This window comes from Geotrypetes seraphini, chromosome 11 (assembly GCF_902459505.1).
Source record: "Geotrypetes seraphini chromosome 11, aGeoSer1.1, whole genome shotgun sequence".
Classification (NCBI taxonomy): Eukaryota; Metazoa; Chordata; class Amphibia; order Gymnophiona; family Dermophiidae; genus Geotrypetes; species Geotrypetes seraphini.
The window spans coordinates 82,859,772-82,872,954 of NC_047094.1; the positions used below are offsets into that span (position 1 = coordinate 82,859,772).

General features: G+C 40.8%; 1 protein-coding gene across 6 annotated transcripts in view; it reads right to left on the reverse strand.

The window, feature by feature from the left end:
• Positions 1–13,183, reverse strand: part of ZNF512B (zinc finger protein 512B) — a 324,570-nt gene that overhangs the window by 225,051 nt on the left and 86,336 nt on the right. For all 6 annotated transcript variants that reach the window (XM_033914235.1, XM_033914236.1, XM_033914239.1 and 3 more), the window contains one exon: positions 3,208–3,293. In XM_033914235.1, coding sequence (XP_033770126.1) covers positions 3,208–3,293 — 86 coding nt within the window. The remainder of the gene's footprint in view (positions 1–3,207; positions 3,294–13,183) is intronic.

Sequence of the window (13,183 nt, forward strand, 5' to 3'; positions counted from 1 at the left end):
TTAGATTCAATGATGCCGGCTTGATTTGACTTGCATTTCCATCTTTATTATCGTTGGGTGAGAAATATTATTTGAATTCAGTAGATCATTCTGACATGTTTGATCCTTATTTCCATGGCGTGCAAGGTCTAGGTCACAGTGAAGCATGACCATTCATCACTATTGGTTTTAGTTAGATGATGTTTTATTCCCCCCCTTTTTTTACTGATATCCTTTTTTTGATAAGACATTTAAAATTTAATTCTTAAAGAATACTTCTCTACTGGGTTCATACCTTTTCTTTAGGTTTATTAGTATTGCCTGCAAGGTGTTTCTACATAATCCATTATCACATTTTTTAAATTAATATAAATCATTTACGGCAGTTAAACAACTATTTATAATATTTTTAATATTTTTTTCTCTCTGGAGATGATCTCCCGTTTATACCTTTTTGGCTGCATGTCTGATTAATATATTTGTTCATCATGCCTAGTCCTGTTCATTTTTCAATCTAAATGAGGTCTTATACATCAGGTGATTCATTACTCTATTATTATTTATGACCAGTCCTTCATTTGAAGATGTGTATTTTGTTTTTAGCTTTTAGCATATATCATATTGGGTTACACAGGGGATTTTTTTTATATATATCTTCTTTATATATATCTATTGATGATATATCAATGTTTTTTTAAATGTGATGATTTAATATGTTTGTGTTTTTATTATATATCATAATGAGTAATATATGGTATTTATATGGGGCTAATTCATGATGTACTATACTTTATCTTTTTATGAGGTTCTCTTATATGTGAAGATCGAATATATGTTTATGGGTGATATAAGGGACTTTTATATTTATTGATGATATATTAAAGTTTTTTACGTGTGATGATTTAATATGTATACGTTTGTAATCTTATCCTATGACACATTGAGTGATATATGGTATTCTTATGGGGCTAACTTATGATATACTGTTATGGGTTTCTTTATATGAAATGATTTAATATATAATTTTTATATATGATGATGTAATATGATTATGATTTAATATGCCCAGGAGTAATACAAGAGACTTTTTAATGCATTTATTGATGATATATCAATGTTTTTTAAGTATGATGACTCAATTTATATATGTCTGTATTCTTATTATATACCGTCGTGGGTAATATATGGTACCTCTATTTGGCTATTTTTAAGAGTTCTTTTTGTTTAATCTTTTTAAATTTTAATTTAAAATGATTGATTTTAACACTACATATTAACTGTTTTTTCCTTTTTATCTCTTTCTTTTATGTTTTATGATAGTTTGTTTTTACTGTATTTTTCAACATTTTTTTGTGACATATGTTCTTTTCCCTTTTCTACCATGGTATGTATTCCAAAATTAATTCATTTTTCCCTCTCTTTTTCTTTTCTCTTAATATTTTCTTTCATTATTTTATTCCACTGGTCTCTTCTCTTTCCTCCTTTTTTTGCACTATTACAGTAGTTTATGTCTCTTCACAATTTACTCAAACTTAACACTAGTAGTTGTTTACTATTAAAATCCGAGTTGTTGTTATCTCTTTTGCATGCAGTCTATTGATATTGCATGTGCTCTTGTCACCTTTTAAAACATACATATATGTCCTCATGTTTTTATAAATATTTGAGTTCATGATAAAATCATCTTGTCATTTTACTTTTATTTTTTCTTATCTTTTTACCTTTTATTATTTATATTGTTTCATATGTTTTTAATATTGTATCTTATGTTGTATTTGTACCTAATAGGACCCCTGATGAAGGTTGTCCGAAACACGGACCATGTTGGGTCCATTGTTTGGGAAAAAGGTTTTTAATATATTTTGGTTGTCACAAATAAATTTTGCCTACATCGTTGTACATTTCTGCAGTTTTGGTTTGTTTGTTCCTGGTTGGTTTTTTCACTGCAGACTAGGTTGGACCCCCTTTTTCTTCTTGGTTCTATTAATCTGTACAACTCTCATTTTACAAATCACAAATACAGAACAAGGATCAACAAAATCCATCTCCCGTCCCCTCCTCCAAATATCCCCTCCACTATTGAGACAACTGAACAAGCCAAATTACTATAAAATGCTGCATAGAAAAATCATGCTAACAGAATACCTCGGTCACACAAACAGAACACAAATGCCAAATCCATAATAGCTGACCAAAAATAAACCAAAATTAAACCAAAATCCCAAGAAGCCACACCTTGTATGTAGTACAACACCTATATAGATATATAAATAAAGGAGGCAGAGTCAAAGTGGAGATACCATAATAAAGGAGCTGGAGTCTAAGGTTTTATGCATTGACTCCACAGCCCTGGTTACATTCAAGGCAGTTTACATATTATATATAGGTATTTATTTTGTTCCTGGGGCAATAGAAAGTTAAGTGACCTCCCCAAAGTCACAAGGAGATGCAGTGGGAATCAAACACAGTTCCCCAGGTTCTCAAGCCACTGTACTAACCATTAGGCTACTCCTAGTAAAGAGTATGTATTGGTAGCAGTAGTAGCCCGAGTCCTTCCTGTATGTCCACCACCATCCTGAAAATCAACCAGAGCTCAGACCAAGACATTTTGCGACCTTAAAATTACATGGTTCTAACTGTACCGAAAGTCATTCTCGCAGTTAGCACCTTGTAATCCCATGCATAGACTAATTTCTGTACATAGAACCATGTAATTTCTTATGAAATGAAGGAACGGTTAAGTTGCAATAAATCCTTGTGAGTGTTGTAACATCTACATGTCAGATAGAACCCAGAAGTCATCGGAGTTAAAAATACTGAAAATTGTCACTTAGAACCCTGTAATTCTAAGGTTGCGATTTTCTCACTGCTCTCCCCTATACAGGATTAATGAGCACTTTCATCAAGACATCGGCTGTCTGCTCATCCCTCTGTTCATTTCTTTTCATTGGAAAACATCTGGAAGATCCTGGCTTGCTCTTTTCACCAAGTTTCCGGCTTTACCATGTACCTAATCCAACTGACCCACACAGTGAGAAACAGCAGAGTTCACCAGGCTACAAGCTCCTGCAATATATGGCAGATTGCAAGTCTACCTCAAAGATCTGGGTAACAGCAGCAGAAAGTGTGAAAGCAGGAGGAAGAAGGGAGAGAGAAGACAAAGTCTAAGAATCAAAGTGTGAGAGAGAACACAAGCATGCAAGGCTGAAATAAACTGTGCAGCTTTACCATTACTGGGGTCTCTTGAGCATCAAGGTTCTTGGTCTTGGGTCGACCCTTTTTCTTTCCTTTTGTTTTATCACTCATTTCATTTTCTGCAAATCAAAACACAAAAGCTAAACACCAAGAATCTGTCTTAAGAAGACATTCCTATTCTTTTCTTTTTCCTTTATATTACTGTGCAATAATACTACCTTAGTGTTAACAGTTCTTGTTTGATTTTTTATTTTAGGTTTGGGGGTTTGGGAGGGCAAGTAAGGTGGACTGGGGTTATTTTTTTTAAATTAATGGGGAGTTGTATGAGATTTGAACTGCTGAGAAATCCACTACATCAATGGCTCCCTTGGACATCAGAGGCTTATCACAGTCTAGCCAGGTAAACTGTTATACAAACTATATAATTTCTTGTTTTATGTTGCCATGCTTTTATACAGTTTGCAATAAAAAGATTTAAACATAAGAACATAACACATTCCATCAAGCCCAATACACCATCTCTATACCCTGCAAATCCTAAAAACATATCCATTTCTTGCAGCTTCTTCCCAGGGATGAGCTGAGGCTTTCTGAGCTTTACCTGGCTAATACTTGTTTATGGATTTCTACAGTAGCTCTTTTAAACCCAACTATGTGAGAGACTCTGATTGCATCCTCTGGCAACAAATTCCATAGATTGACTATACATTAATTGAAAAACTCTGATTTATTTTAGATCCATTACCTGTTTGTGGCTATCCTACCCTAAAAGCCTGCTGCTACAAAAGATATCTAAATAGAAGTCTTGCCTTCCAAGCAGGTCAGCTCAATAACTGGCTGGCCCACATCATCTCTCGCACTTCATCCTACCTAAACTTCAGAAAACTACTAAAAACTTATCTATTCACCCGATTCACACTCTAAGACCCCTGCCCTACCCGTAGCCCCTTCTATCTCACCTGTCCCGCCTCCCATTAAACTGCTTCCCTTTAAACTGCTTCTTCACCTGCTGTTTGCACCCCCTGTTGTTATACCTACATTCTCAGATTGATCCTTTACGCAGATTGTCTTGACCTTCTTCCCTATACCATTTTGCCCTGATTGTACCTATTTTCCCTGACTGTACCATTTTTTCGCCGATTGTACCACAGTTCACTGATTGTTCCTATTTTCTCTGTTTGTACCAATTTTCTCTGGCACCTATTTTCTCTGATTGTATCTTTGTATCATTTTCGCTGATTGTCCAGCTCTTCTTCGTTGTAAACCGCCTCGAACTACTATGGCTTTGGCGGTATATAAGAAATAAAATTATTATTATTATTATTATTTAAGATTTATTTGCTATAAGTTTTTGTATGTATAATTGGATTTAAAACATTTCAAATCTAGTTTATACAACTGTCAGTTTCATGGAGTATCCTCTGATCCCAACGTCTGCTTTCTTAACATACCAGTATATCCATCAGCCCTTACTTCTGGTTCTGGCCTTACATGACATCTATGCTGGTAGTTCCTCTCAGAGTACTGATTACAGAATTAATACCTTCTTTTTTTACCACATTCATTTTCTCTTCTGTTATCTAGTAGATAGGGTCTTCCTTTGATTACCATGTGGAAGCTGTTAGCCTTTTTTTTTTTTTTTTCAACCTGTGGACTCTGTAGCCAAATAAAATTCTTGTACAACCACACTATTCATGAACACTCAGTAGTCAATCCCATCTCGAAGATCTCTTGTAGGAAGCTTCATTTGCATAGTTTTGCTCCTCCTCTCTTACCACTAGACTGCCCTCCAAATTCCAGATGTCTTCCTACAAGCAAGACAGTAGAAGCTAGTCTTTTCTGCTTGTGTTTATTTTTTTCTTTAACTTCAGTATTTTTTTGTTGCTTCACATACTTTTGTGCTGCAAAGGATCCCCTCTGGCTGCAGGAGATCATAGACTTTTAAGGGCAAAGTCTGCTTCCAGGAGGTTGGCTGCTTTGCAGTGCACCTACCTGGACAGCCTGCATTCTCAGTTCATGACTCAGGGACCATCCCAGGCTTGTCTGCTAGTGGTTTTGCGTGCAGGCTTCATGGCTCTATGGTAATTTATCCAGAATCGGGGCTGACTACGTTCCTCCAACCTTTGGCGTACGTGGATTCCAGGAGGGGTTGTGGTCTCTGGCTAGCACATTGGGCCCAAGAGGAAGTCAGAAGAAACAGGCAGTCCAGGTTCCAAGCTTCTTGAGACAGAGAATATCCCTGTAAATTTTTGCAGTTTCTATCTTGCAGCTCCCAGCATGGCACAGTAAATAAAAGACTGCCTGCGAGATTGATTTGGGGGGGGGGGGAGGTTTTTCTCAAAAATCATGTTTTGGGAGGTTTGGTGGGTAGTCCTGGGTTCCCCCACCTGAGAAATCCTAAACGCAATGGTTTTTGAACTTTAGTTTGCCGTTCCCGGGCCGTTTTTGGTGCTAATATTACGGCCATGGCTATCTTGGATTTCCCAATCTACATTAAAATCATTCTCTCTCCCTCAAAACAATATGTAGAAATAAAACAAAAACAAAGGAAAAAAATATTTTTATTGGACTAACTTAATGTAGTTTATGATTAGTTTTCGAAGATAACCTCTTCTTCCTCTGATCAGATCAGAAATAAGCAAATGTTAGCAAAATCAGTATATATAAGGGAAACATGAAAGCATTTCAGTGGTAGTTGTTGAGGAAAGTGAGATCCTGTTTCCATCAACAACATTTTTCTGTTCTTATACAATCAATCATTCTTTCAAGGTTGGATTATTGTAATGCAGTCTTCTTAAGCCTGACTAAGAAAAGTCTTCAAAGACTTCAGTTGATCCAGAATACTGCGGCTAGGCTGATCTTTGCAAAAAGTAAATTTGATCATGTTTCTCCGCTTTTGCTAAAACTTCATTGGCTTCCAATTATTTCTAGAGTCTATTTTAAATATGCTTGCTTTATATTTAAGACCTTGCATGGCGGGCTTCTGGTGATGTCACTGATCGAGATGGAGGGCTAGAGTCTTAGCTCTGACTCTGGGTAGCGTTTTGCCTCGTGAAAGCGAGAGCTGGGAGCGTTATTTGAGAGCCTGTGAGCAGGGGAGTGGACCGATTGCGAAATATGCCTTCCTGGAAGAAAACAGATGATGGCTGGCTGCAGGAGAGAGTCGGTGAGAAGGACGGCCTGCGCCATGTGCACGGGGCCTCGGCCTGGGCACGGGTCTGGTGAGAGCGCTTCGGAGGACCATGTGCACGGGGCCTCGGCCTGGGCGTGGGTCTGGTGAGAGCGCTTCGGAGGACGAATCAGAGTGGGGGGCTTCACTGAGATTGAGGAGCGCCGAGTCAGCTGCAGCGGTAACGAAGGTGGACCTTCAGTAGTGGGCCTCCAACATCAAAAATGAAGTAGCAGTGATAAAGGGTAAAATAAAAGATGCAGTCAAAGAAATTAGAAAAGATTGCTGATTTGCTGGAGAGGGCGGAGGATACGGAGCGGTGGTTGGGAGATCAGGAGGAAATGATGCAGGCACTGAGCTCTATAGTGAAGGAGGCACAAAAGAATATTCTGGAGTGCTATTCCAGGGTGGAGGACTTGGAAAACCGGACCCAAAGAAATAACATCAGAATCCAGGGAGTCCCAGATATGGAGGAGTTTGGAGACTCCATGGTAGTAGTGGCAGGAGATTTACGAGTTGCTGTTTCCCGTGGAAGGGGGGCACAGATTCTGCATCCAGTTCGGTGAAAGTGGATAGGGCCCACCGCACTCTGGAGCCGAAGAAGGGTGACTACCCTCGGGACATATAGCCTGCTTGTACCATTTTCCTGATAAATATCGCCTGGTCAAAAAGGCAAAGGATAAGAGAGTTATTACCTGGAGAAATCATAAACTTGAAATCTTACTGCCATCACTCTTCAGAAGCGCAGGGAGTTTTGGCCACTTCTTGAAGTACTGAAGCGTAAAAGTATCCGGTACTGGTGGCTTTTCCCATCTGGACTGCTTGTTACTATAAATGGGGCTCATAAACGTGTGACCATGGTGGTGGAACTGAGTGCTGTTTTGAAGAAGGAAGGCTTGCTGGTGGCGGGAAATATTCCTCAGGGGCCCCATGCGACGCAGACGCTGGAACGATTTCGGTGGCGGGAAGTGGCAGTGAGGAGGCAACCACGGAGTGGAACAGGCATGCTGGCGGCGGAGAGAGGGAAGAAACGCATGGATTCCCCGGCATCTGATGGGGGAGATGATGGCTGTTCCTGGATTTTCTCTGCTCTGTTACTTGATGGGATTCAGAGCTGCTCCTAGATTCTTTTGTGACATTGAGGGGGTGTATGGGGGAGTGTATGTGAGGGGGTTTCGGTGTATGGGGGGAGTGTATGAGTAACGGAATGGTTGTTAGGGGGGTGCAGGAAGTATTTTGCGGGTGGAAATGGGGGATGGTGGAGTCACTTGAAACTGTTAATGCGCTAACTACTTTTCTTTTTTTTTTCTTTCAAACCACAATGCATAGTACTATAAGGGAGTTCAGATTTCCACCTGGGTTAACAAACTCAAGGCAGTATGGATCTTCATCATTCCCAGTACAGCATTTTAGATATTTTTGGTTTATATTTCCTGAGGTTTTCTCTATTTCATTTTTAGAAAACCAATAACTTTTCCTAAAATTCTCTTCATTTCATTTTTAGAAAACCAGTACAATAAATAGTTTATAAATAAATTGATAAATAAGTTGATGATAAGTTCATAACTTACCTTTGTATTGAATGATTCCCTATCCCGACGCATTTCGCTTGACTTTATCAAGATCGGGGGAACTTAAACTGAAGCTAAGTTTTCCCCATTCAGAATAGCCGCTGGCGATCAAAAGTGGCTGTTCTGAATCGGAAAAGCTTAGCTTCAGTTTAACTTCCCCCGACCTTGATAAAGTCAAGCGAAATGCGTCGGGATAGGGAATCATTCAATACAAAGCTAAGTTATGAACTTATTATCAATTTATTTATCAATTATTTATAAACTATTTATTGTACTGGTTTTCTAAAAATGAAATGAAAAGAATTTTAGCAAAAGTTATTGGTTTTCTAAAAATGAAATAGAGAAAACCTCAGGAAAAATAAACCAAAAATATCTAAAATGCTGTACTGGGAATGATGAAGATCCATACTGCCCTGAGTTTGTTAACCTGGGTGAAAATCTTAATTACCTTATAGTACTATGCATTGTGATTTGAAAGAAAAAAAAAGAAAAGCAGTTAGCGCATTAACAGTTTTGTGTGAATTTATTACAAATCTATTTTGACTGGATCAACAGTATTATTGAAAGATGGCTCAAATGGAGTCACTTGAAGTCATGGAGGAGGTTGGGAGAGTGGGGTGGTGGGTTCTGTGGGGAGGGGGTGCTGATAGTGGCGGTGGGGAGAGGTGCTGCAATCTGGTGTAGAGGGGAGGGTAGCACGTTAAGAATGGGGAGTCTGAATGTTAAAGGCCTTAATATGCCTCACAAGAGACAACTACTGTTGAAGGAAGTCAAACGTCTCTGCTTGTATATTTGCTATGTCCAGGAAACTCATTTTGTGAGGGCGGGGGTTGGGCCTCCAATAAATTGGAAAAGAAAAAGGTGCCTGAGGGGAAATGGAGGGATGAGGGGGGAGGTGGATTATATGGATGGGGGAGGTCAATGGAGAAAGGGTGACATTGGTTAATCTATATGCCCCTAATTCTAATCGGGGTAAATTTTTTGAGGCTTTTTGGCCAAAGTACTGGAAGTGAAGGTGGGCCATTTAGTGCTTGGGGGGATTTTAATTTGGTACTAAACCCTGATTTGGACTCTACGGGTAAAGGGGGGGGGACAGGCTCAAATATGATAGAAAATGTCTGAAGCGTTTTTTAGAGGTTCTCAATGTGGTTGATAGGTGGAGACTGCACCACTGGTTGGGGCGGGATTACACATTTTATTCCTCAGTGCATGAGGTATATACGAGAATTGATTTGCTCTGTATAGATAAAAGTTGGGGGGGGGAAAACTATTGGATACTAAAATTGAGAGTATTGTGTGGTCCGACCATGCTCCTATTTGGATGGATGTGAGCTGGGGATCTCCTCGGGTTGGGGATTTATATTGGAAGTTAAATGATAGTTTATTGAGGGACCCCCAGATGGTTCAGACCATTAAACAAAAGATTTATGAGTTTTTGGAGTACAATAGTATTGACCAATTTTCTCCAATGACGATCTGGGAAAGTTTAAAGGCGGTATTGCAGGGAGAGCTTATTTCTTTGGCATCTCATAAGAAAAAAACAGAGGCAGCAGGCGGAACGTCAACTGCGGGACAAGCTACTACGTTTAGTAGAACAGCATAAGAGGAAGGCAAGGGGGACAACACATTAAGGCTCAGATTCAGGACACTTGTATGGCTCTGGGGAAATTGGAAGACGAGGTCATCTAATTCAATATGGAGCGATTATGCTTAAAATATTTTGAAGCAGGTAATCGAGCGGGGAAGCTGTTGGCCCATAGAGTTAAATTACAGCAAACACAATCTAATATCTTATCTATTTGGGCAGCTGATGGCTCTCTGCTTTTGGATGAGGCAAGTATCCAGCAGCAGTTTCAGGATTTTTATCATGATCTGTATACCCCTGAGCAGCAGGGATCGGATGCTGATATTAGTGCGTATTTGCGGGATTTGGGGTTCCAGAGCTTCTCTGGGCTGGATGCTCAGGGTTTGGATAAGGACATTACAGTAGATGAGATCTAGCATGTCATTCGCCAGATAAAGCCAGGCAAATCTCCAGGGCTAGACGAGTTCACAGGATTATTTTATAAGAAATTGTCCCCCTTGGTGACTCCCTTGTTGACTAGGCTTTTCAATTCCTTAAAGAGATGGAGAGCAATTGCCTTTCTTTGTGAGATTGGCCGGTATTACCATCTTGCCGAAACTGGGGAAGGAGCCCAGTCAGTGTGGCAGTTATCGACCTATATCACTTTTGGGCATAGACATGAAAATTTTGGCCTGTATCTTGGCAGATAGACTAGCGGCCCATATGTCGGAGCTTATCCACCCAGATCAAGTTGGCTTTATAGGGGGAGGCAAGCGGCAGATGGAATTCGGAGGGTTTTGAACTTGGTGTGACAGGCAAAGCGATCAGGGTCTTCTTGGGTGGCGGTAGCAGTGGATGCCGAGAAGGCTTTCAATCGTGTGGACTGGAAATTCATGGAAGTGGTGCTTAGGCAGATGGGACTGGGACAGCGTTTTATCTCCTGGATATTGACAGTTTATCACGGCCCAATGGCGTGTGTCAAAATTAATAGGGCTTATACTGCTCCCTTTGAGCTTCATCGGGGGACGAGGCAGGGATTCCAGCTCTCCCCTCTGCTCTTTGCTCTAGTGATTGAGCCACTGGCACAAAAGATTTGGTGGTCGAGTGGGGTGAGGGGAGTATCTGTTCAGGAGACTAAGCATAAATTGTCATTATTTGCTGATGATATTTTAGCTATTGTTTGGAGAGCACAATTATAACCTTTCAGGACCTTTTGACAGAATATGAGCAGCTATCCAGCTTCAAAGCTAACTTAATGAAGACGGAAATCTTGAACATCTCTGTGCCTGAGGATGTTGTCCAGGAGATTAAGAATAGGGTCCCCTTTCGGTGGGTTAAGGGACCTATTCGATATTTGGGGATACAGTTGGAGGCGGTTTGGACCTCTCTGTTCCAGCACAATTATATTCAATTAGTTGCGTCGGTGGGGCAGGATCTCACGCGTTGGGACAAATTGTTTCTCTCGTGGCTGGGTAGAATGGAGGTTGTGCGGATGATGGTGCTTCCCAAGTTTTTATATTTGTTTCAAGTCCTACCTATTGAAATTCCTACAGTGTTTTTCCAACGGTGGCATAGGGTTATACTGAGGTTTATTTTAGGGGGTAGACATCCTTGGGTGGCCAGGTTTGCAATGTTCAAGTTCAAAAGGGAGGGGGATTTGGGTATTTCTAACCTGGAAGACTATTACAGGGCATCCCAGCTTCGGGCAGTGGTGGAATGGCATGCATTTCCTGCTAAATTGTGGGTGCAAGTTGAACAGGGGCTTTTATGGGATCCCGAAGCATTACTAAGTTACAGTATTTTCCGTGGCTGGTGTTGGGAGAGGTTCCCAATCCATTTACGAGGTGGGCCTTAAAGAGTGTGGAAGGGGGCTGTTGGGACGTTGGTGGGCAAGACTAGAGGGATACATTTTTTTCCTATTCTGTTTGCTCCCAATTTTCAACTGAGACGGGAGGATGGGGTTTTCAAGAGATGGGCTAGGCAGGGCCTCCGGTATTTTGGCCAGCTCTTAGAGGAGGACATTATTAAAGCTTTCCCTGAGATTCAGACTCAGTTTCACTTGGAACTTGGGGATTTGTTTCCTTATTTATAGGTTAAAAATTTTATTATGAGGGCTAGAATAGCAGAGCCTATAGCAGTACAATGCTCATCGTTCGAGCTGCTGTTGGGGGCGCCCATGCGTAGGGGTTATATCTCAACCCTGTATCAATTACTCCATGCCAATACGGCCAGGAATACATCTTACATGGTGGCGTGGGAGGGGGACTTGGGGATTACTTACTCAGGGGCTGAATGGAAACAGATTGTATTGCGCATTCATCATGTAGTGGTGGCGCCGCAATTAGTGGAAAATTCCATTAAGCTTTTAGTGCAGTGGTACATCATGCCAGCGTTGCTACACAAAATGAATAGTGCCTGCACCACTACATGTTGGAGGGGCTGTGGTCAGAAGGGCACCTTCTATCATATGTGATGGGAATGTCCCCGGATTACTGAGTATTGGGGACAGGTATTTGATTATGTGGGTCAGCTCCTTCAGTGCTGGATGGTCGTTAGGGTAGAAACCGCACTGTTGGGGGTGACCCCAGGGCGGGTGGAGGACACCCAGGACAAACTGGCCCGGTTGACTTTTATAGTGGCCCGGTTGGTGCTGACTTTTTATTGGAAGGGTTCTACAGTGCACATGATGCGGGATAAATTGGGATGGGTTTGTGAACAATATAGACTGTCTGCCTTGTCCTGACGATGGCAGCAATTTGTGGATATTTGGGGAAAGTTCCTGGAGGTGGAAGGTAGGCCTCTACTGGACCTGAAGGAGGATCCAAGGGGGGTTGAGTAGGGAATTGGTTTGGTTTCTTATAGAATGTTCTTTGTTTTTCTGGGTATGGGGAGAAAGGTTTTGGTGGTTGGGGTTTCTCTTTCAGCTGTCTCAGGGGGAGGGGGAGGAGGGGTTTCCTTGGGGGGAGGTTTCTAGGGTGTTCTAAGGGTGGTGTGGGTTGCTATTGATTTAGGGAGTTTCTGGGGCTGTTGATGTTTTTATGATGCAAGTATGGCTGTGTTTTGTGCGTTTCATTACATTACATTACATTAGTGATTTCTATTCCGCCTGTGCCTTGCGGTTCTAAGCGGATTACAAATTAGTAATCTGGACATTTCCAGGAGCGTTACAGAACAAAGAAGCATGTATATAGCAGGTTACAAATTAGTAGTCTGGACATTTCCAAGAGAATTACAAAACAAAGAAGTAAGTATATAATAGGTTACGATGATGAATAATAATACATTCGGGATACAGTAGTGAGTTACACAACGTTGAAGGAAGCAGTTTTCTGGTTACAGACGGTGATTTCTTGTATAGGTTTCTGACTATGTAGTGGGGAAATGGTTTGAAGAATTGACTAGGTGTTGCTGTGGTGGTGGTATTCATGAAAGAATATTCTAGTGCTATAGGAGTGAGGTTAGAATGATGGGAAGTGTTTTTTGAAAAGATGAGTTTTGATTTCTTTTCGGAATACTTTAATGTCTGTTGTTTTGATCAGCAGATTGGAGATGATAGGGTCAATTTTCGCTGCCTGTGTCGCTAGAAGGTTGTAGTATATTTTCTTGCGTTGGGTACCATTGAGAGGGGGGTAGATGAATAGGCTCTGAGTTCTCCTTATTCTGGGTGAGAGGTTATGGTATAGTCGGTTGTTTAGGTAACTGGGT